Source organism: Anticarsia gemmatalis, chromosome 6 (assembly GCF_050436995.1).
Source record: "Anticarsia gemmatalis isolate Benzon Research Colony breed Stoneville strain chromosome 6, ilAntGemm2 primary, whole genome shotgun sequence".
Lineage (NCBI taxonomy): Eukaryota > Metazoa > Arthropoda > Insecta > Lepidoptera > Erebidae > Anticarsia > Anticarsia gemmatalis.
The window spans coordinates 3,241,031-3,264,085 of NC_134750.1; the positions used below are offsets into that span (position 1 = coordinate 3,241,031).

The 23,055-nt window shown below is 35.1% G+C and overlaps 1 protein-coding gene across 1 annotated transcript; it reads right to left on the reverse strand.

Moving 5' to 3' along the window:
* Nucleotides 1-384: 384 nt before the first annotated feature.
* Usp1 (ubiquitin specific protease 1) lies at nucleotides 385-8,941 on the reverse strand. The gene is made up of 10 exons (XM_076115252.1): nucleotides 8,755-8,941; nucleotides 8,358-8,636; nucleotides 7,253-7,433; nucleotides 6,652-6,859; nucleotides 5,305-5,455; nucleotides 4,938-5,055; nucleotides 4,518-4,723; nucleotides 4,033-4,193; nucleotides 3,681-3,883; nucleotides 385-3,571 (listed from the first exon to the last, which is right to left on the reverse strand). The coding sequence occupies exons 2-10, from the start codon at nucleotides 8,632-8,634 to the stop codon at nucleotides 3,163-3,165; spliced, it is 1,914 nt and encodes a 637-aa protein (XP_075971367.1). The 5' UTR covers nucleotides 8,635-8,636; nucleotides 8,755-8,941; the 3' UTR covers nucleotides 385-3,162.
* Between the last annotated feature and the right edge of the window lie 14,114 nt (nucleotides 8,942-23,055).

A 23,055-nucleotide genomic window follows, 5' to 3' on the forward strand; every position in this document is an offset into this window, starting at 1 on the left:
ACATGTAATCGTATCACGCAGGATTTACGGTTAGAAGAGTGTCTGTAAGAGCAGGCAAATTGTTTATTTTGATATAAACCATGTTGTGAATACGTGTATTGTCTGTTGATCTGCGATGTTCACAGCATGTTAGATTGATAAAAAAATAGACAAAAGTATATACCTATGTGAACAGTATCTATTTGAATTCTTAACTGTCGCCTTATTTTCCAGGAATGCATTGTATTGATTACTTCTAATATTTGTGTAATGTATGTTTCTCGCTTAGTTAGATAAATCCATGGAAGTCAAATAGGATTTTTGTGGAAATCATATCTGCTAACTGCAAAAAAAAAACGTCTCTATGCTAAAGAAATATAAATTAGAAATAATAAGACATACAAAGTCATTGAACTTATTTTTATTATCCAAATTGAATTTACAATGAAAATGAACGATAATTATAATAACATTTTGTTCGATAATAAAAACAAAGTCGTATAGCTACTGACAAGAATTTTACCTTTTTCAAAGGTTTTTGGAATGGCATCCGCATTAACACATAAAATTAAGTAAATTTAGCTTCGGTAGAGTATATTAAGTCGAGCATCAGTTAGAAAACTAGACAAATGTAGTGATCGATACATTGTAAATAATAATTACAGCTAGGACTTATTGAAACTCCCTGTACAATAAAAAAAGAAAATAAAACTTTTTTTTTTTGCAATGAAAGTATGCATCATGCCTAGAAAAAAAAAATCAAGAAATATCATCACTACAATCGTCAAGCTTCTTATTTAAGACTACGTCAAAATAATTTAATTGTATGTCATTTTTATTGTTTAGCAGCCGTACATTAACGTTTAAGTTCTGCAGTCGTTTTAGCAATATTGTTTGTGATGTATATAAAATTTTAGGAACTCATATTATAATAAACTTAGCTTATAGATTAGATATTACAAGTGGGTTAGGTATAGACTTTCCCCGAAAAGAATTTCTCAATACATTTTGTACCAGCACCTGAATGTTGCTTTATTCTTGCTGGCTTGCTGCCTGCTAGCAATCTATACTTTATTAAGATAACATTACAGATACTTTACTAGAACTGATATCCCTTTTACGTTTCTTAGTCTTGAAGATAACATTGGAATGGTTGACCCGCAGTTCATTTGTCATTGCGAAAACGACTGCAGTATCGAATATATGAACAGTAATACATATTGAATACACATTGAAATAAAACTAGACAGTTGTAGCTGCAATATACAAAAATACATAGTTATCAATGGTAGCAAAGGCTAGCCGTAACACGTACGATACAACTGTAGAAGAAGCGCTAAAACTCTTGATTTTATACTTTTTTCTCTCTTCACATACACAAATTATCTCGTATTATTTAAAGGTATACGCTTTTACGTTCTAGAAGTTTGATATAGAAATAAAACAACGTGAAATAATCTATTACGCCCAAAATAAATGTCTAAAGAAACTGCCATAATTCGATTTCTAGATAATGTATGCCTGGCCTGATAAGTATAAACAGTTAGTATTTATAAAGCTACTTTATTGTCATTTAGTTACAAAGCCATTGCTTTTAGTTGACAATGTGTGATGAAATGTAACGCAATGAACACTTTTGTACACTTGAGTTTATTTTATTATTTTTATAAATTGTATATGTTACATTTTACCCAGATTTTGCTTTTTAGGCCTGAATTAATTCATTAATGTAGTAAATTCATTTAATAACAATTCAAAATATTTTATTCAGCGCTTATTCTACAGTTGCATCATATTAGTATAGTTTATAAACTTGTAAAAAGAAAGCAGTCGCGTTTCGTAGCAAGCAATAATGTCGTTGTAGTCTCGAAGTTACTGTTAGTCTAAATTTAAATGTATCGTGTGCGTACTCAACGAATGAAGAAAGGAAACATACCATCGGAAATCTACTTCCATCATTAATATATTGTCTTCTTTTCCATAAATACGGACAAAATACTGTTTATCAAGCTAAATATATGTATAACCGGGAGATAGGGCCCGAATATTCATTCTCGGCTATAGGAACAGAGGGTTTGAATATGAGTATTTTTTAATCTCTGATTACATTTACTAAGTTTCATAGAACGCATTTCCGTTGTTCTACTTAGAACTCTGTTTGAACAAGCCTGAGGTACAAAGAACTAACTATGTATAACTTCAGACAGGATAGTCTCTATAAATATGTTCTGAAATCAATGAATTTGTTTCGCAGCTTACTTTCCTGGCGTTACATGAATGGTATACCTATCGATATAGGAATAATATTACACAACGTCTTACACAAGTGAACACATATCATGCACACGTTAATAAAGCTTTATTACATTACCATCACGCCAACCGAGACGTTCTAGGTACAATCATAGTGACTATATTCGCTTAAACTTTGTTAGTTACATCAACTTAGTATTGGGTTCCCTAACATCGATCCTCGATAAAATAATTTGCCATCTTAAATGTACTTTGTGAACTACTAACAAAAATGTGCCATAAAAATATATTTTATTTATTTTTAAACATTTTCCTACTAACATTGTGATGATCGGGGTTAAACGTTTTTAACTTATATGGTATGAGAAAACTATTTGAGAATCATTTGGTCTGATCATGGCCCCGAGACGGGTAGCAAAGCTGCGATCAAAAAACTCGTATTTAGAACATCCTCTTAAAGTAGTAGTATAATAGTTTATAAAACAGTTTTTTAAATAAATATCGCTATAATTGACGGGCACGCGGTGAGTTTGGACCATGGATCGTTATACTATGAAGTCGTAAACGGAATATAGCAATTTACGGGCTCAACTCTGCAACAAGTATACTTTAGGCCAATAAATAATTTCGTCACTAGCGGTCACAGTGATCGCGTAAATACAGATAATATAGAATCAACGACGATACACGGCAACGTATACACCGGAGGGTACAATCCACTACTCCTACTCGAGTCCATATTGTCAGATCGCAACGAGTGAAAATATCGGGAAACGCACCTATATACTTTACAATATATTTCGATCGTTCTCCGTAACATCCTAATATATATTTTAGCTACACTCATAATATCACGTCGGGCCGCCCCGCGGGACGGCGCCCGCCTATATGTCTTTTAAGCGTCTAAACGAACGAGCGGCCCGGCGCCGCCTAGCCCACCTCGCTCTTCACGTAGAACAGCAGGTAGGGCGTCGCCGCCGAGCGCATCTTGGGCTCCGCCGACAGCAGGTCCTCGAACTCCTCCGTGGAGATGGGCTTGACCAGGTCGTCGTCGCACGCCAGCCACGCCGGCGCCGCGGCCGAGCGCGGGCGCGGCACGCAGCAGTCCCGCGCGCCGCAGCCCGCCGCCGCGGCGGCGCGCGGCCGACTGAACAACGTGCGCATGAACGAGCTGGCGCCGCCCGCCGCCGGCGCCGGCGCCGCGCCCGCCTCGCCGCCCGCCGCCGCCGCCGTGCTGCGGCCGCACGGGCTGTCGGCGCCGCTGTCCCGCGCGTACGCCACGTAGTGTCCGCCCGTCAGCGTCTGGCCCAGGTGCATGATCACGCCCCACAGGATATATCTGGAAGTATAGCGTGAGTAGTGAGTATCGATTCATGTATCCCTAAAAAGGAGACGCTTCGTAGACTAGTCGATAGGAATATAAATGGTACGTAAAATGCAATAAATACCTGTGCGTGGGCGGTTGTTCGGGCGGCCTCTTGGCGCAGGGCTCGCAGAAGCAGGGCATGAGCAGGGGCGTAGGCGCGTGGCGGGTGATCTTCTCCATGCCGCCGCTGAAGCGTTTGAGCTGCAGCACCAGCAGGCGCGGCAGACGGGAGTACGCCACGCTGCGCCGCGCCTCGTTGTAGCGGAGGCAGCGCTCGCACCAGTACTGCAAAGTTTCAAAACATTTAACGATTTAATACAGGTCAAGTAAATACCGAAAAAAATATCAGCTCTCAAAAATTACTAAAATGACAGTTTTTACCTGCAATGATAAGTCAGTCACACAATGGTGCGAAGCGATAAAAGTTTACATACCTTGTTCTGATCCCGCAGGTATTCAGTAGATAGACACGCAGCGCGGAATGGTTCTTCTTCCTGCTCGTCGTCACCGACGGGCACGCACAGCTCGCAAACCGCTTGAGCTTTTTCCGTTACCGCCTCGCACTCTAGGCACATAGTGCGGACCACCATCGTTCCTAAAACATTCAGAATATAAAGTTAATGTAAACTTTACAGAAAATTATCAAAAAAATCTTTTAGGGCCGTTTTTGTGGACTGTGCAAACGATAGCTGTTTGTACAATTTCAGAATACTAGATTTTTATGTAAGTATCGTTAAGATTTGCATGGAATAGCAAACCTTTTAGTGTATCTGTCAGACCAGAATAATAAAACAGAAGTATTTGATTGGACGCAGATCCTATAAAATACATATTTGTCTTTTGATTTGAGTATATTTTTAATCTTTCTACAATTTCACTAATTGGTAGATAATGGAGAAATTACCAACAGTCAAATTACCTTCAAAATCATCTGCGACAAAGTCCCACCCCGGTCGTGTCCGCTCATCTCGGTCGGCGGGCGGCGGTGTGGGCGGTCGTTCATCCGTGGGCGAGGCGCGCTTGTCCGTCGCCTTCACTTCCTTGCGCTTCTTCCACGACTTGCGCAGCCCTAGTGTGGGCTTGCCGCCATCTGTTTCTAGGCTAGCTTGACGACCTATGCCATTGCTGGAATATAAAAATGGAGTTATATGAACTGATAAGTAGTGCAATTTATCTATTAATTAAAATGGAGATCTTTAGATAAAATCGCCTATAAGCCCATATGAATTAGCAGCAAGTAAATAGTAAACCATCTAAATCATATTTATTGAAATAAGGTCACTTAAGGTGAGATTCTTAGCTGTTTATTTAGTAAGAAGATAATATAATTCACATTTACCTATCGCCATTCTCATGTAGTTGCAGCCTGTTAGCTCTTGCACTGAGAGCTCGACACGTTTCTCTGATATTGTCCAATATGCACACTAACAGCTCATGCGCGTCTTGTTGCCTGTTACCTGAAATACATAACATTTAGATTAGTAAAACATAATAAATGCAAAGACACTTATCTGATTTCATACAAGGTGTACTATAGCATTAGAAACATAATATTATATAGACTAAAATACACAAAGAAGATTATATCCAGACATAACATAAAATTATTTATTCTGCGTAATAGTACAAATATTTAACCTAGATAAAAGTATCTCAATATGAGTAGGAAAACAAATGAATAATGGTGCTTGGTATATAAAAATTACCTTCAAAAGTAGAGTTGACATCTCTGAGGGCTGCAAGGAAGGCGTCAGCTGCAAAGGGCTCAGGGCTAGCATCTGCAGAACTGCTATTCAGGCATTTGCTCTCCGCCGCACGAAGATTTAAGTAGGTTTCATGCAGTTTCTCTGTTGCTATCTGAAATCGAGAGTAGATAAAAATTAATAAGATAATGCATATGTTGAGGGCATTAACCGAAATCAGGGTTAAATCAAATTATTTAATTCAGTTACAGCTCATCAAGAATCTTGAAATAAAGTATAATGCATTTAAAATTCGGACTGAATTTTATTGTGTTCTGATTCTGTCTGGTGTGAAATTAACAACTAAGTACTTATGTTAACTTAGCAGTTGGTGTGATTAGTAAGTGACTAACTATAATGGTTGCTTTGCTTTGCTAATGAATGCTTCAATGCAAGGATGCCTTGCATTGAAGCATACATGGGCTGAACAGAGTTAAGCATAAGCTAACTTGAATTATGTTGAAAGAGACAAAATGATGATGTGGTATACATGTATGACATGCATATCTCACATTTTACTAAAACATTTGAGACTAAATTGAATGTATTATACTATTATCTAGTGCATAAACCCAGTAGCCATGCAAACACTAACTAAAAACTTATCTGTCGCAATAAGTAAGGCAGAATATAAAGGCTTAAGTTAACAAATATTTGATCCACTTCTTTCAAACCATTATCAGCAGATAACAATCTGATATGGATATTGACTACACTTTATCACAACTTCCTTCATCTTATTTATGATTATGATTATGATATAAAATTTTGATAGCCTCTTTACTAAAATTAGGTAGTTATTGAAGATAAGCATGGATAATATATTTTTCAAGGAGACTGGATAATGTAAAGCAGAATGTGTAAAGTGTAGTATTAAAATATTGTAACGCTTTAAATAATAAAGATAAATATCTTGTGGTACCTTGTTGGTTGTTAAAAGTAATGTTATTTTATAAGAAAAATATTAATTTCACATGGCTTCAAGTCAAGTAAAAGTATGTGAGGGAGTAAGTTATAATGTTAATTAACCTTTGCATAAAATTACTCACTGTATTTCAGTGAAATTTGGCACACAATATGTAAATTATAGCCTAGTTTTAGACATAGGATACTTCTTACCCCTGAAAACCTTTAGACACTAGCAGCCAGTTTCCTTATCAAAAGTTACAGCCAAATTAAAAATGGCATTCAAATTTGTTGAACACATTTATGTTACTTTTGCTTTACACATATACTTTGGCTGTTACTTTTAATGCAGAAACTGGCCATAACTAATCTAGCTATTAGTTACCCAAATGTACACAAGCATACCTGTATTTTACTCTTCCCAGCACTATTATCCGACTGTCCCAAAGACAGCAGGTCTTTACTGCTCCATGACCTGGTTCCTGATGAGGCCAGACCAGCTGCACTTCGGCCTAGAGATGAACTCTTTAGCCTGATGCTGCCCAGCTTCTGTTCCACACTGGCCAGGTCAGACACTAGGTGGTGAAGGTTGTGGAGGAACCTCGGTGCATATCTGAAATTATATAATGTGTGTGAGAAACTTGAAAGGTTTTACAACAAATTCATATAGTAACTTATCCCTTTTAACACCACAAGCCATATTTGTTGATACTATTTTATTATAATGAATATTGGTTTAGCTTAAAAAAATGTTAAGTTATAGTGTAAAATGATTTGACCAATGTTTGACCAGTCTTGGGCTTTTAGGTCAAATAGCCAGCTGAAAGAGAGATTTCAGAATATGTAGGTTACACACTGTAAATTTGATACTTCATACATCAAGATCTATGAGGAATCAAGCTTGAGAAAATGTATGATGAGTTCAAATGAGTTTCTACATCAAATCAACTGAGACAAATAAGTAGCATTATCAAAATGGTTTGTATTTAATAAGTAAAACAATTACCGTAAAGTATAGAGCACACTGTTGAGGAAGCAAGTGTTCCCCAAGTTGGAGAGTGTAGCGATGGGGGTCTTGCGCTGTGTGGTCCCCGCATACTGAGTGTCTGACGTGTGGTGGCCATTCAACATGGCAGGGGTGGCCGGGCTCGGCTCCAATATCACCAGGTCCCGTTCAAACAAACACTCTGTAAATCATTAGACAAATGAGCATCCTACAACCTTATATGCATAGGAAAGAAATTTAGAACAAATAAAATCATACTACTAATAATGAATTTAACATCTGAATGTCCCACTGCTGGGAAAGTAACTCCTCCCGGAATGAAAAAGGGCTTACCCTTTCCTTACCTTACCTTAGTACGTAATTGGTTCTCAAGGCTAAGGCCTTGAAAACCAATTGCGTACTATAGTTAAAATTGAAGTTTAATTCACTCTTGACTGTGGTTCATATGCTTAGAAAAAGTGGTTAATGGTGTCTATAGAGACATTAATTTTGATAGAAATATAAAAATCATGTAGATAAATATAGTCATGTATTGGACAGTAAATTTAACCTTGGTTTGGGGCCTTGATAAAGGTGACATTGATATCAATCATTAAATTATAGTGTACAAGTTTATTACAGCCTAATAAACTAATTTGTTGGTTTGTAACCATCACTCGTACATGGGTTTGAACTGTGTACTGAGGTTGTAACTGCAGTTTGAAACTTAGTTGATAGTAAGAAGAATGTGTTACAAATCTATGTGTTTAACAATGTATCATGTAACTATATCATTCTTTACATATTAATATTATCATTATGTTATGTTGATTTTAGATCCATTTGGCATTTTCGCTTATGTTGTAAATGGATAATATCACTGGATTTTTCGGTATTATTGAAAATAATTCAATCATGAACCAAGGTTTGATATGATAATTTTATGGAGAAATAGTAGACTATTCATATGAACACTGAGATGAATGAACTTTTATCTGCCTCTATGAGATATGTATCACACTAAACACAAATTATAGAGGATTTATCAACATAGTATGCAGTTCCAATGCTATAAATTGTCGGAGTATTGCACACCGACATCTAGTACCGGTCTGTTACACAATACCTGCAGGCTTTGATGTCTCACTCAGGGGTTTCAATCTCTTTGCCACTGATAATGTATTCGAGTACACACTCTTCAGCGGCCTCTTCAAGGGCTTGTTCTCTTTATTGCTACTTGTAGACTGCTTGTAAGGGTCACTCGTCTCCTTCGAGTTCTCTGTCGGTTTCTTATTTTCGTTGCTCAAATATGTTGCATTATTTCTATTTAGTGACAGGGAAAATCTAGATTTGTCGACTCCTTTTTTCGTTTCAGTTACAGAGTTAACTGGCATCTTCAGCATACCTGAAAATTGAGATCCTATGTAGCATTTCAATGTAAGATACGGAGGCCACTTCGCAACTTTCTCATGGTATGTCAAGGATAACGTCAATTTTCACACTTTTACAATTGCCTTACTTACGTAAAAGTCTTCATTAGGTACATTGACTTACATTATAATGTAAGGCAATGCAATTCCCTACGAAATTATTTAATTATAACTGGAAATTCGTAAAATTTAACCGCGAACAGCCCCATTGGAAGCAATCGGCCATATTGGATTATTTGATTGATGATCGACGTCCGTCCGTCCTTCTGTCGGAACGTCGATTTCCTAGTCCTACTTGTTTATGGTTTTGACGTTTCGACGCGATTCAGAACGAAAATTAGTATGTTTTGGAGTTCAACTAATTGGGTTACTTTATTAATGAATATTATTACAGTTACGAGGAATATGTTTTACAACGCGACGTGATGTAATACTACAAAGGCTATTCGTCGAAAAACCTTGCGAGCCAATGTCGGGAACGTCTTTTGCAACTTACTCGGTTGGCCAGTTGATAAAATGATGCGTTCAAAGGCGCCAGTTTTTCTACACGGTCGTGTTCCAAAGAATCGAATTTAGAACTAGGGTATATTCATATAAAGTTAAACACAACATAGTTTCATTATATATTATGAAACTTACATTTCATAGCTACAGACTGCAGATAAATTAGTAAGGTACAAAAAACTAAACTTTCGATTTTGGACAGGTTGCTAACCAGCACCTGTACGGCGGCTATACATTGCTGGAATATTTTGCTCATTGACGAGCTTATCAATAAGTATTAAATTTACAAAATATTAATTAAATGTGTAAAGTAAATAAAATAAAAACAGAGTTCGTCGACATTCAATAAAAATAAAACGAATCCTTTATAATTTTTCGTCGTACTTAATAGCTTCAACCCCATTTGTAAGGATCATTACATTAATTGTTCCGCTGAACGAAGAACAAAGCGTCACGGGCATCTTCAAAATTTACGACACCGTCTAGAATCTGGCGCGCAATTAAAAAGAGATTTCCCGACACTAAATTGAGATCGTAAATCCTTGTTGAACGTTACTGATGTAGTATTTAGAAAGGATGATGGAAGTCAGAAGTCGGTGCCTGTTTACGAAACAGATTGGCATTTCAAATCTGCCCCGGGAGGGTTTCGTTCACAATCTGCGTGGAAATCGGTATGCATTTATTTGCGCTGTAAACGTAGTGTTGTTACGTAGATTTTTTCTTTGAGCGTGTGAGTAGATTTCTTATTGGTGTAAGAGAAAGAAAAGGGCTTTGAATTTGTCTTTTTTATAGCTACTCATTAGAATAAATAAAATGCTGACTTTAATTCAATAGATTAAAAAGTATTTCTTGTATGATGGAGACGGCAATTTCGGTTTAAAAATAAACACAATAATATTTCCGAGATACATAAATAAATACGTATTTGGTCTAGTAGTAACCGCTTTCTTTATTATTGAAATTGAACTAAATTAAACAAATACACAAATACACAGCTGTATTCGATACCTTAGACATCTGGGCTTCCGATTAAGACGTGGTAAGTTTCAAAGATATAAAATCAGTGGCAAGGGCCGACTGCTAACAAAGCACAAAGAGCATTAGCAAGTTGAATTGGCGAGCCTAATTGCTCACGGAACCGGCAATTGTCGGGTTACAGAGCCTCAACGTTGTTCATTTCGTTAAGGAAATCGATCACTTAAGAATTTCCTGTTTATTTGTTTGCTTATATTACGGTCAAGAGTTGTCTTACAATAGATGTATTTTTCTTTAAGACTAGTACTAACTGTAGTTCCAATTTCCTTTCTACAAAGAGTTTATCTTCAGAGTAAGTATTAAGCTAGTTATTTTCTTTCTAGTTATTTTCAGATAACAGTTTTTAAAAGCATCTTTGAGTATCAATAAAACTCTCCCACTTCGTGCTGTCTGTTCTAATGGGTCACTGAAATGTACCTACCTATGTATAAGTACGATAATTTTAGAACAAATAAACTAAATTGGGTATTTTATTTTAAATGGTCGTAACTGTCATGATATATTTGGGATCGATAGGATCAAAATTCTCATGTGAATTAAATCAACATGATAAAATTGTATAACTGGACGAAGTCGGGCCAATCCGTTAGATAAATATTATTATTTCTTTTAAAATTCACTTTCTTATACCTAAGTTTTATCACTGAACAACTAAACCTCATTACTTAAGTACTAATCCCGGTCATTGACCTAAGATCAGCAATCATACTTAAAGGGTCCATCAAGGTATTCTAAAGCCGTTTGCTTTAGAACACCTTGATGGATACCTACGTTCCTTAATGTAAGTACACCGTCTTAGACCTTACATAACAATTAATATCCCCAGTAAGTACGTAAGACGGGCTGGCCATTATTTTCCATTAACACCTGCATTACAAATTCAAATGTATGTAACGTCCTGTAGTGCACCATTAAAAATGTATGTCTGTGTGTTGTCTGGTGTTAAGTGACTACAAAACCTGTTCCATGTTTAATTATTCATAAGGTAGGCTTTGGTTTCCGAACGGAACGAAAAAGAACAGAATAAAAGAAAAAAATTACGGGGAAAGTAGTTCAGAAGTGGAAGGTCCTATGATATTTTGATTGAATTTAAAACAGATTTTCCCTTAAGTTAGTCTTTGTTCCCAGTTTCCATACAATAATAATATGTTCTAAACTGCGTTTTTATTATAGACATTATTCTATAGTCGGCACGATATGATAAACTTTCCTACAGTTTCATTTTATATCCTTTACATTTTCTTTACCAAAAGGTACTTATATAATCTCTGTAAGAGAAAATGATAGGAATAGTTTTAATATTAACTTTCTGAGAACTTTAATCTTACCGCTACTAAAGATCCAGCGGACGTAATTAGAAGTATTCGTAACTTCATTAACATTCTTTAAATCTTATTAAGATTTATTTAAAAGTGATTCATAATGTAATATGGCAGATAAAAGCCTCAAGTTTGATTTTCAAGAACGTACAAAGAAAAGCTGGGTGCAGAAGAAGAAACAAAACACCATTATTGAATCGGCAATCAATCTAATCTATATTAGCGATTTTTCTTATTGTCTATATGAATCTAATATTTCTTTTAAAATCATGTAATAAATATTTTGTCCAGTAACAAAACTAGGGACTGTAAGGATGGGCACGTGATAGGAGGTAACTTCAATTAAAAAAGGTACCTCATGCTTGCATTGCAAGGTAATCATGCTTCAATAGGTATTGTTTTTGGTCTGAAAGTAAATATCAACGATAATGTAGAATTGTAGACAAATCAATTAATTGTAAAAACCGTGTAATGTCGTCGAAGTTCAAACATTTATTCAGCGATCTGGGCCGAGTGGTCCAGTAATACAAATGCAAATTGTCGGCAGCGTCAATTGCGTCGGTGTCAATATTGGATCATTGGACCCGGTGTCTAGTTACTAAACACGACCGTTCGTATCGACATGTTTTTAACTGAGAGTAATTAAATTTGGCGCGAAAGTTGGCTGTCGGAAAATTTTGATAATGAAATTTCCACTGGTTGTATTAATTTTTGCACTTTTGCTTCCGACTGTGAATTGAGTTGTGTGAATGTAGTTGTAACCTATATGTCAATACTAGGTTATACAGAGCATGAAACAGTTTTTATCAATTGGATTGTTTCATTTTGTGCTTTGTGCTTCTTTGATGACAAAGAACTTGTTTAAATACTTATAGCTATTTTAAATATTGAGTTACGTACCCAAAGACCACGTAGGTACCGCGTAACCACCAAGTTACGTAACCAGTACGTTACCAAATTCTAAGATGCATTTGATAACACTCTAAACGAAATTATAAAATAAATACGATAACATACCCAAAACATTGTCACAAGACGACACAAATCGCAAGAATCGTAGACAAAAAAGACAACTGGGTAAAAGCAATATAAATTACGAGAATACCCAAAATAATATAACACCTGTCAGATTCCAGTTAATACAAGTATAACATGTTGGAAAGTTAGGTACCCTCATGTTGACTTTACCTAACATTGACCCACTCAACTTTTCTTGAAACTCGTTCAAACAGGCCCGAGTAATTTGAACTAGCGTTGTTACTAATTTAAACCTTGTAGTACCCTCATCAAACGTAAGAACAGCGAATATACTGTTTATTACCTTTACACCAATTTATGTTTCACTACTTACCTTTGAAATATGTTGGTACCTAGACTCGAACGTAGTAGGTACCTGTGTAATTCATTGTTGAAATATGATTAACTGATTTGATGTATGGATTTCGGGTTTATTTATCACCCTTTCCGATATTTTGTATTGCCATTAGAATGTTTAGTAAAGTTCTCTCTTAATACAAATGTACCTAATTATTTCGTTTGGATCATCGACTAGGGAATGCCGCATCGCGTTATGAAAAACGCTGACATGTAGAAAATTCTATCTCTATAATATAATATGTTATAAAGTTAGTTTAAATTTATATGACGCGCAACGCTACAATTTGCAATAGGAGTAATGGGACAAATATTCAAAGAACTCTTCTGATTAAGCCGAGATGTGAACCTGTTGAAGAGGCTAATTTAACCCAATTTTCATTTTGTTTTGGTTAAGAGTATGTCGTAATTAATACAGGAGATTCATTAACACAATTGCTTACAGATTAACTGTGGTTCTATATTTTTGATTGTGATTGTAGCGCTACTATTTCTGATACAGGCACCTCCAAAACAAGTTTACTTTTATTAAAAAACAGTTTGAGGCTTCCGAAGAGAGGCCTGTTTTATCCAAACACATGAATATTTCGTCCACATATTTGTTTGTCGGCCAAAATAACACAACGTACCAGTTTGTTTTTGATAAAAACAATAACTAATTCAGCTGCTCGGAGAATGTTTCATATTTTGTTAAAGTCTCGAAAAGCCGGGTAGCCTGTTGTTGAGGCGAAGTATTGCTATAGATTTCGAAGAAATATAGGGCTTTTACAAAAATATAATCCTACTGCACCATAAGCTCGAATGTACGGATTTATGATGTTTCCATTTTCTAACAAAAACTGCAGAATGAATTTTGGGACGCAGGTTCTAGGCTGGATTAACCACAGCATGGCTTTTCCAGAAAATCGTTGACCGAAGTCTACGTTTAGACGCTTTTTATTATATAATGTAAGTTAATCTAAAATATAGTCTTGTTATGTTTCCCAACGTTTTGATATGATTTGATACTAGAACCAAATTGTTGCGATGTTCAAAAATGATTATTGACGCCATATTCCTTTCGACAAAAAGGTCCCCGCTATTAAGATGACTAATGTGTTCAAAATTACCATGATTATTCGTTTGTGAAATTGTCATTGACATAGAAAATCCTTCAATTTACACAGCTAGAAGATTTCTTCGTAAAATCTCAGTTGTAATGAAAATTCTAGGAATCGTGATTGACATGTCTTTATATTTGTTCTGTAAAGTTCCTTTACATGAATGACTTTATTCCGAATATTATTGATTCAGAGAATCTACGAGTATAATCTGATCGTATTTAATCGAGAATTCTATGCTGTATAATACTCATATAGTATGTGTCTTCATTTCAAATTCAAATTCTCAAAAGATAAGCCTATTTTACTTTTCGTTTTTATATAAATAACAATTAATTATGGCAGTTTGGTCCAGAGACTTATAGATGACAGAAAAAAATATTAAAGCAAGAAACACATACTTAGCTCAAATTCATTCTTATAAGCAGTTGCGTTTTTCACGATGTTGTGTTTTTTAAAATGTTTGTGCGACCAGAATTTAAAATGCGAAAATTGCCTTATTTTGAATAAATATATTCGTCTATCTTGCGCCTTTCATAAACAGTGAACTATTAGAAAATGAAAATGACTATCATTTATTATAAAATAAATCTGTCCGTTGCACACCATAAAGAACAATAGCACGGTAATATTTTACGGTATTTTGCTGCCAGTCAAATCAGCATAATAATGCAGCCAAACTTTTTACGAAATGTCAAAAGCGCATATTAGTTTAGAAATGCTAACGTTTTGATGTCTTATGAAAAGTACTTTCGTGGCGATCACATGAGTGGTTACTAGGTATATTGTATCTGTTTTTAATTATTTAATTTTTGAATATTATAGAATTTAACATTTTATCTTTAATTTAGTTTCAGTATGTTTTTTCCTTAATCCAGAGAAATATCCTATCCGCAATGTTCAGTGCACTGTGCAATTTATACGACAATAAATTACTAACAGACTCTCTTGCAACTATGTCGGCGAGATTTGCATTGTGCATAACAATTGTGCTCTTACCACTGGACAGGGGAATTTATGGCCCTTTTATACTCTCACACTTGATTCTACTAGAAAGAAACTGTAAAATAATATATTCATTTATGTATTGTGGTAGAAACATACAGTGTTAACTTGCATGACAAGATGTATGGATGTGAATGAGGCAAGGGAAGTTTGTAAGGATCCAGGAGGCATTCTTTGAAACACTTGTATATTTAGTAAATACAGAGGGTTTTTTTTCAAAATACTTATTCATATAAGGCTTCTGGCGCAACTGCACATTATATATATCAGCTTAGCCTTTCTTCCAAGCTATGTTGGAGTCGGCTTCCAGTCTCACCGGATGCAGCTGAATAATCAGTGTTTTACATGGAGCGACTGCCTATCTGACCTCCGCAACCCAGTTACCTGGGATAACACAATACCCTTCGGTAAGACTGGTTGTCAGACTTTCAAGCTTCTGACTACTGTTAACTATCAAAGATCTTCGAAAATGACAGCCGGGTCCCACAATTTAACGTGCCTTCCGAAACACGGAGGAACTCGATATGTATAAGATGGTCACCCATCCACAAATCAACCTCGACAAGCATGGCTTAACCTCAGAGATCGATCCGCGCGGCTGTTGTTCACTAAGCCACGAGCTCCTCATCAGCTTCCGCAACTGCACATAAGGTCACTAAACCGACATAGGTAACCAAGTTAATGAAGCACAAGAGTAAATGATGCAGTAACATCGTAAATAAGAATTTACAAGGGATAAACCTTCGGCTTACGACGGCTTTACGGCATTTAACGAGAATTAATTCACCGTACTAATTATATATTTACTGTAAGATTATGTGATTATTCAGTTAATTTGTTATTATAACACTTAATTTATTAAATAACTTAATGAGAACTGTAAATAAGTCCTGAAAAAAAAAAGAATCGGAACAGTAGCGTGATTTTCTATAGTCTGTACTAAATCTTACATTTTTAATGTACCGTAAAATTAGTTCCTACGGCACCCGCTAGAGGCGCTGATTAGATTTTGTTACAAAATATGTCGATAGCAGCAGGTAATCACCTCTCTGATTATATTATTATTATGCCTGCATAAATTAGCTTAACTTTTACAATGACTCAATCTAATTATGCTGCCTAAGTTGACTTCTCTACGCCAAAAATATATGCCGTCACTGAAATACAAAACGTTTTATAGGTATTTCTCGCCATTTATCCAGGAAAACTACTTTAATTTACTTTTATTTTCCTTTATTTGCGTTTATTTAAATAGAGCAATCACATTCAATCTCATCATTCCTTAGAATCACATTATATAGTAAGAAGTATAAACAAAATGATCCCTTGATCAAATTTCAATCTACAACACACTTATAAGAATAATGAAATAAATGGATTCTAGTCAACTTGAGACGTATTCTAATAGAAATATTGAAATTCTTGAATAGAATAATAGAATTTATTAAGTCATATCAATTTGTGTGCTGATTCGATGGAAAGATAATTTAACCCTCTAAAGAGATTCAATCAAGCGTTACAGTTCTGTTGCATTGGAAATTATGTATTATCTTGAATTATGACGCTATATCTATTATAGTTTCAAATATTTGTACATTTACGTTGTAAAATAGGTAAAGTTTGTAATTACATTTAGTTTCATCTGCTTAATAAAAACAGTGAAACTTACTTACCTATCATCAATTTTATACTTTTAGAGAAAGCTTGGAGAGCTTTGTGATAGAATTTTGCTTTATGAAACTATAGTTCTTACCCACGACTTTGTTCGTGTGGACAATATAGGTAGTTATAAGGCTTATTATCGAATAGTTTTGGGTTCCCATTGCAGGTTCTCTTGGCCATAGGATTTATTTTCGGGTCGCAAATTATCTTTGTGTTTTGTTCCAAATCATGAAGAAGAGAGACATAGTAATGATAAAGAATCCTTAAGTAGTCTCTTGGCCTAAAGTCAGTATTAGTATTTTTCGTTTTGCTTCGGTGTCGGGCGCGAAGTTTTCCAATCTTGCTAACAATGCTCAGTGCTTTATAGCTCACTCGACATGTAGCTGGGTTGCTTTACAACACGTAGTACCAGACTCAAATAGTTTACAGTGAGGAGAGTTAGTTTGTGATAGTACTTGGACACTGCTATTGAGCGTTCTAGTGGATTGGGTCAGGGAACTAGCACGAAAATACTTTAAAAAGATTTACATCTTTCTGGTGTATAAAAAGACAAGTTTTATGGATGAGAATGAGACAAAAGAAGTTAGTAGAGTTTGTAGAAATTGAGGAGACCATGGGTAAAAGGCGTGATTTTATGTATGTGTGTATTAAAACGTGTAACGGAAAGATCTGATTACGGAAGGTGAGATGTTTTCTATTTTTTTATTTTTAAAAAGACAACTCCCGCACTAAGATTTGCTCTTATGTCGCGGGGACTTTTACTAACATACAAACAACGAACACAAAGCACAACCAGACCCGAAACAATTATTTGTGGATCATACAAATAATATAATTGTTCCATGTGGGAATCGGACCCACGACCTCCCGACGCAGTGGTATCGGCGTGGCGACCTAAACCACTGCGCCACGGAGACAATTCGTACAATATTTGAACATTTGACAAAGTTGTAGATAGAGCCAGTAGTTGATAGTAGTAGCTCTGAACTCTAAGAGGATTATAAGTTTTAGTGCCCCGACGGAAACAGTCTGGGTCCGGAAATACGTACCCTAAATTCTAGGGCATAAAATAAAAGCCTATTACCTGTCTACCTAACCACAGAGGGAATACATTGTATTAGTATTCTAGATTAAATACAAGTACAATTTGATCTAGGTTAGTAATTATGTTACCTGCTTCTAATTGATGTAGGCCGTGATATAAAGCAGGGTATATTACTAATGGGTGTCTGAAATTCGAGCTGATTTCGGTTAAATTCTCTGTAGAGTAAAGTTAATGAAGCTCTTGTTTTAAGGGATACAATATCATAATACATGGTTGCGTGAAGTTTTGTGCTTTTTAGGTCTTATTAATTACTAGCTGACCCGCGCAACTTCGCTTGCGTCTCTCTTAAGAGAATGGGTCAAATTTTTCCTCGTTTTTGTAGCATTTTTTACTGGTACTCTGATCTTACTGGTCGTAGCGTGATGATATATAGCCTATAACCTTCCTCGATAAATGGGCTATCTAACACTGAAAGAATTTTTCATATTGGACCAGTAGTTTCTGAGATTAGCGCGTTCAAACAAACAAACAATCAAACAAACAAACAAACTCTTCAGCTTTATAATATTAAGTATAGATTAGTATAGATGTTAAAGTATTTAATTTTTTTTGAACCACGAACAAAAGTGCTCTAATCCTAACTGATGGCTACTGAATCATCTGCAATAGCTAAATAGAAGCAATGATGATGATTAGCATTTGAAATCATTTGAGTTTCGAAGTGTGATTTGTCAGATATGTATGTGCTTCTCCCGTATTGAGTTTTTGCGTTCTATTTTATTGCCAGCTTTGCTATACAAAGACTATTCCAGGATTTTTAAATCCCTCTATAAATTGTGGTTTGTAACCGTCCACGCAAGAACGATTCCATATCAATCCGCCATATTTGTCGGGAAAATATCTACAACTAAAAGAAATAATATCTTTCAAAAACAAATTTTCCATCCATCTACCATAATAAAATATTATAGTTACCATCGCCACTTTCGATTTATATTTGCCTCAGTATCAATCTACCAATACTGGTAAGAATTTGGACCACAAAAGCGCCGCACATGAAAAAAATGTCTATAGAAAATAATCTGTAGCCGATGAGCCGTCCATTTACTGTTTACCAGGAATAAGATATAATCTCCTCAGTCTCCATGGTGAAGATTTCTTTCGTAGTATTTCATAGAACGTGTGTACGATGTGCTTATCTCTGCCCGTGCCAATGTTTGCCACATACTCGTACTTTCTCAATGGTATTACATCGATTTTGGCTTTCACTACAAGAAAAAGAAATATAATTTATAGCATCTGGAATCCGTTTTATTGCTTTATATCCATTAGCATTACGTCGGGAGATTGTGGTTTCGATACCCACACGGAACAATTATTTGTGCGATTCACAAATAATTGTTTTGGGTCTGATTGTACTTCGAGTCCGTCGTTTGTATGTTTGTAAAAATCCTCGCGACACAAAAGTAATTCTTAGTGCGGGAGTTGTCTTTTAATAAAGAGAGAAAACAAGCGAGAGATGCTGATAAATATTGCTAACACTTAACTAAACTACACATGGTTGGCTTTTTGGAGAAATTAGTGACTCGAAAATCGATCTTGAGACCTTACGACCGGCAGTCACAATCACCTCGCTCGAACAGTAGAAGCAGTCAGTTAACATTTGCGTTACATTATTGACAAAGTTTAATTTAAAGCCAAAGATAATGTTATGGGTAACGAAAAATGAGTAAACTCATACTGGTAAAAGGTTCATCTAAAATGCTCAGACTATGTAGCTTTTTTCGTAAATAATGTTGAAATTGTAATTATTACAGACTGAAACATTTTATTAGACACTCATTTGATACCAACGAAAATATGACATAGTGTCGGCACTACGTCGTATTTCTGTACTAAAATGTGTTTTTGACATTTCATAAAAAGAAGCTAATTTCACTGGTAGGCAACTACCCTAATGTCCTTGCTTTTCTAATCAAATAGTCCCTTAACTAATGTTGTTTAATTAGCTCATTAGTTTGACACTCGTAAATACGTTGTCTAAACGTGATGTATTTTACAATGACGAACCTGCTTAGTATTAATGAGTATTTTTAGGAAGATCCTTCGAGAACAGCGTTAGAGACTATAAAGATCCGGCAATGCAAATTAACTCTGGTTTATTGGCTTCGAAATCATGAATGCACGTTTCCTACTAATAATACAATAGTGTAGTAACTCAAAATACATCGACACAACTACAACTGGACTTAAAATTATAACCATACCGTATTTTTTAAATTTATTAGTAACAAAATAATATCTTCTTTTCAGGCTTAAAACACAAAGAGCATTATTTTTTGTCCCTATAATAGTAGTTGTAGTAATACGGAGTAAATAATGAAATTACTCGTCGATTCTGAAAGAAATTGTATTTGAGTTACAGCACTATTGTATTATTATTGCGATATGTTTTACTGTTGAAGTCGGAAAAGCTCGTAATAGTCTTAAGCAGTTTATAATAATATAAAGTTTGCAGTATACCTAAGTCTTATAGACAAATAGATATTCAAGTAATTTTCCCCTTTCTCCTTTCAAAAGTTTCTGTCATGTATCATTTCCTGCCGCGATGGACCTATAAACATTGTATTTTGTATTTTGTTGAAAACAGATCCGATCAAATTTTTTTTTCTGCTAAAATTCTGAGTAGTATTATAAGCCTGTAATATTTCTCAGTAGGAGGCGTTAAGATTTGCCATTTCATTTGACTTGAGTGTTGAAATGTGTGTGTGCAAATCTTTCCTTCAGAGAAACCGATGAGCCTCTATGTTCCTTCCTTCTAAGATATAAAATACCTATCTTATATTATCACATCTAGCTTCTGGCCACGACTATGCTCGCGCAAGATTCAACGTGATTTTCAAATTATTATAATTGCTATATAAAGGAAACTGCTTTCAATATTTTTTACTCAACTGATTTTGCTGTTTTATTGCCAGGAAAAGGTCTCCTATTGGAATAATATTTGAGGACGAGGCCCGTAGGTTTGCCTCTTTAACCAATTAGGATATTGGATTGAGAGTCTTAAAGGCAAAGCTTTGTAAATAATAATGTTTTAATGATAACCTCATGTCCTTTCGCTCCCCTTTGATATTCTAAAATTGATCTTTGATATCCTTGTTTGTAAGAAACGGAGCGTAAATTATAATTATGCTAGCACTTACATAAACCCACGAATCTTTTTCTATAACAGGTATTAAGATTCACACGTGGAGGAAATAGGAATTCGTAAAAAAATCTAACTTAAATAAGATCAGGGATATTTCGAGGTGCTTATTCGAGTTTCACGAAGTTTTATTCATAGGCTGATAAGAATACCCAAAGTTTTTTCACTTGATATTGAAGAGGCCCTATCTAGAGAACACCTGTACTAGAAAAACCAATTTGTAGGCATAAGTTTTTCTTGATTTGATTGAAGGCATACGAGTGATATTACGATTGCTTTCTGCAATCTAAGTTTACGAAATTAAATAATATTGGTAATCGAAGTTGTTTGATAACTACGTCGTACCTTATTTTATTATTGTTTTTGTTCGTTACGTCATGTTTATTTTCCCCTGTTCTTTTGATAATTCTAATAAGTTTAAGGAATAATAATAAAGTGTGTGGGTAGTTTACGTGTTTCCAAGTTTTCTATCTCAAGTCATTGTTATAGTCCAATAACTTAGTAAAGAGTCTTGTATACAAGGTGCGCAGCTGGTGGAGGTTTATAACATTCAGAATTTCGTTCGGTGACCCGCAGGCTTATGCAGCTGACAGTGGCCTGTTTGTTACAGTAACTTTATTTAGGAAATAAACAGGATTTTTAATTATAATTTAAACAAATCTTGCCTGCCAAAACTTTGTAAGTACTAAGTTTTCTGTGATAGCAATTATATTGATAGTTATTCTTCTTCCCACAATTGCCTTCGGTGTTCAGCAATTGACTGGCTTCGTGATCCAGTGGTTTAGGTTTCGATTCCCACACGGAGCAATTATTTGTGCGATCCACAAATAATTGTTTCGGGTCTGGTCGTGCTTTGTGTCCGTTGTTTGTATGTTTGTAAAAGTCCCCGCGAGACAAAATAAATTCTTATTGCGGGAGTTGTCTTTTTAAGAATAAAAATAAAAAGTAAAGAATGTAGGAGTAACTTCTTTCATCTTTACCTTTTAAGAAAGCAACATACTTACTATTTAAATTATTATATCAACATATTTATCTAGCTACCTACTTATATACAGCTAACTTTTGCCTAAAATCAGCAGATCTTAAATCCAAACTATTTGTTCTTCAAACAAAACTGTTTGTTTACCTGTCTTCTGTTGTTTATCAGTAGTTAGGGGATGTATCGACTTCGTATGTTATCTTGATCGTATTACAATATGATAAAGTTGTTCTAAGGTGGATCGTGAAACTTACACAGTTTGTGCAAGTATTTGAATATGTGTTCAAATTTAGATTTGCATAATATAATGGTGAATCTTGGAGTTACGTAACTTGACAGTCAAGGTACTGGATGGAATAAAGCTTGCTGTAATTACAGAGCAAAAATATATACTTCCTAAGGCAGGGGCTCCCAACCTTTTCTTAGTCCGGGACCACTATTATATTATTCTTGTTAGCAGGGACCACTATGTAAGTATATTCAAAATAAATTGTAACATTATCGTCCTGAAGATTTAAAGTTTATAATCATTCGCGGACCATATTTTGACTTCCGCGGACCACCGGTTGGGAACCACTGTTCTAAGGTGTGTGGTTGAATTTTCTTCATAATTTTTAAAATATTGCGTTGCTTGTATAATATCAAAGTAATAGAATACGATAATTAACGCGCACATGCTTTTAACTTTTTTTTTAACTAAACTTCTTCAAGTGTCAAAACAAATAATTGTTATTGCCGGCTATTGCTGTGAATACTAAAAAAAAGTTGTACTTACACAAGCAAAAATACAGAAAAACGTGAGTAATTACGTAAGTAACGACCTTTCGTTAGTTGATGTACATTTTACCTCAAATGTAGCGGCCCTTTTATGGGTTAAAATAATTTCCGGGTATACATTTCCTAATTATCTCATACATTTAAACACATAAAAAGCGGTATCATTCAGTACTCTATATTACGTTTAAAACAAAATAACTCTGTGGTTGTTTCTCTTTGCCATTCCTCGTAAAATTTACCGAAATGTAAGATTTACACTTATTAGCTTTTTGCTCAAAGCTATTTGCGGGTAAATAATGAATTTACTTTTTAGAATAAGCATTTTATTTCTGTTACGTTTTCGAGATAATTTTGGAGATAAAAATAACGTGTTATTTTTGCATAAAAAT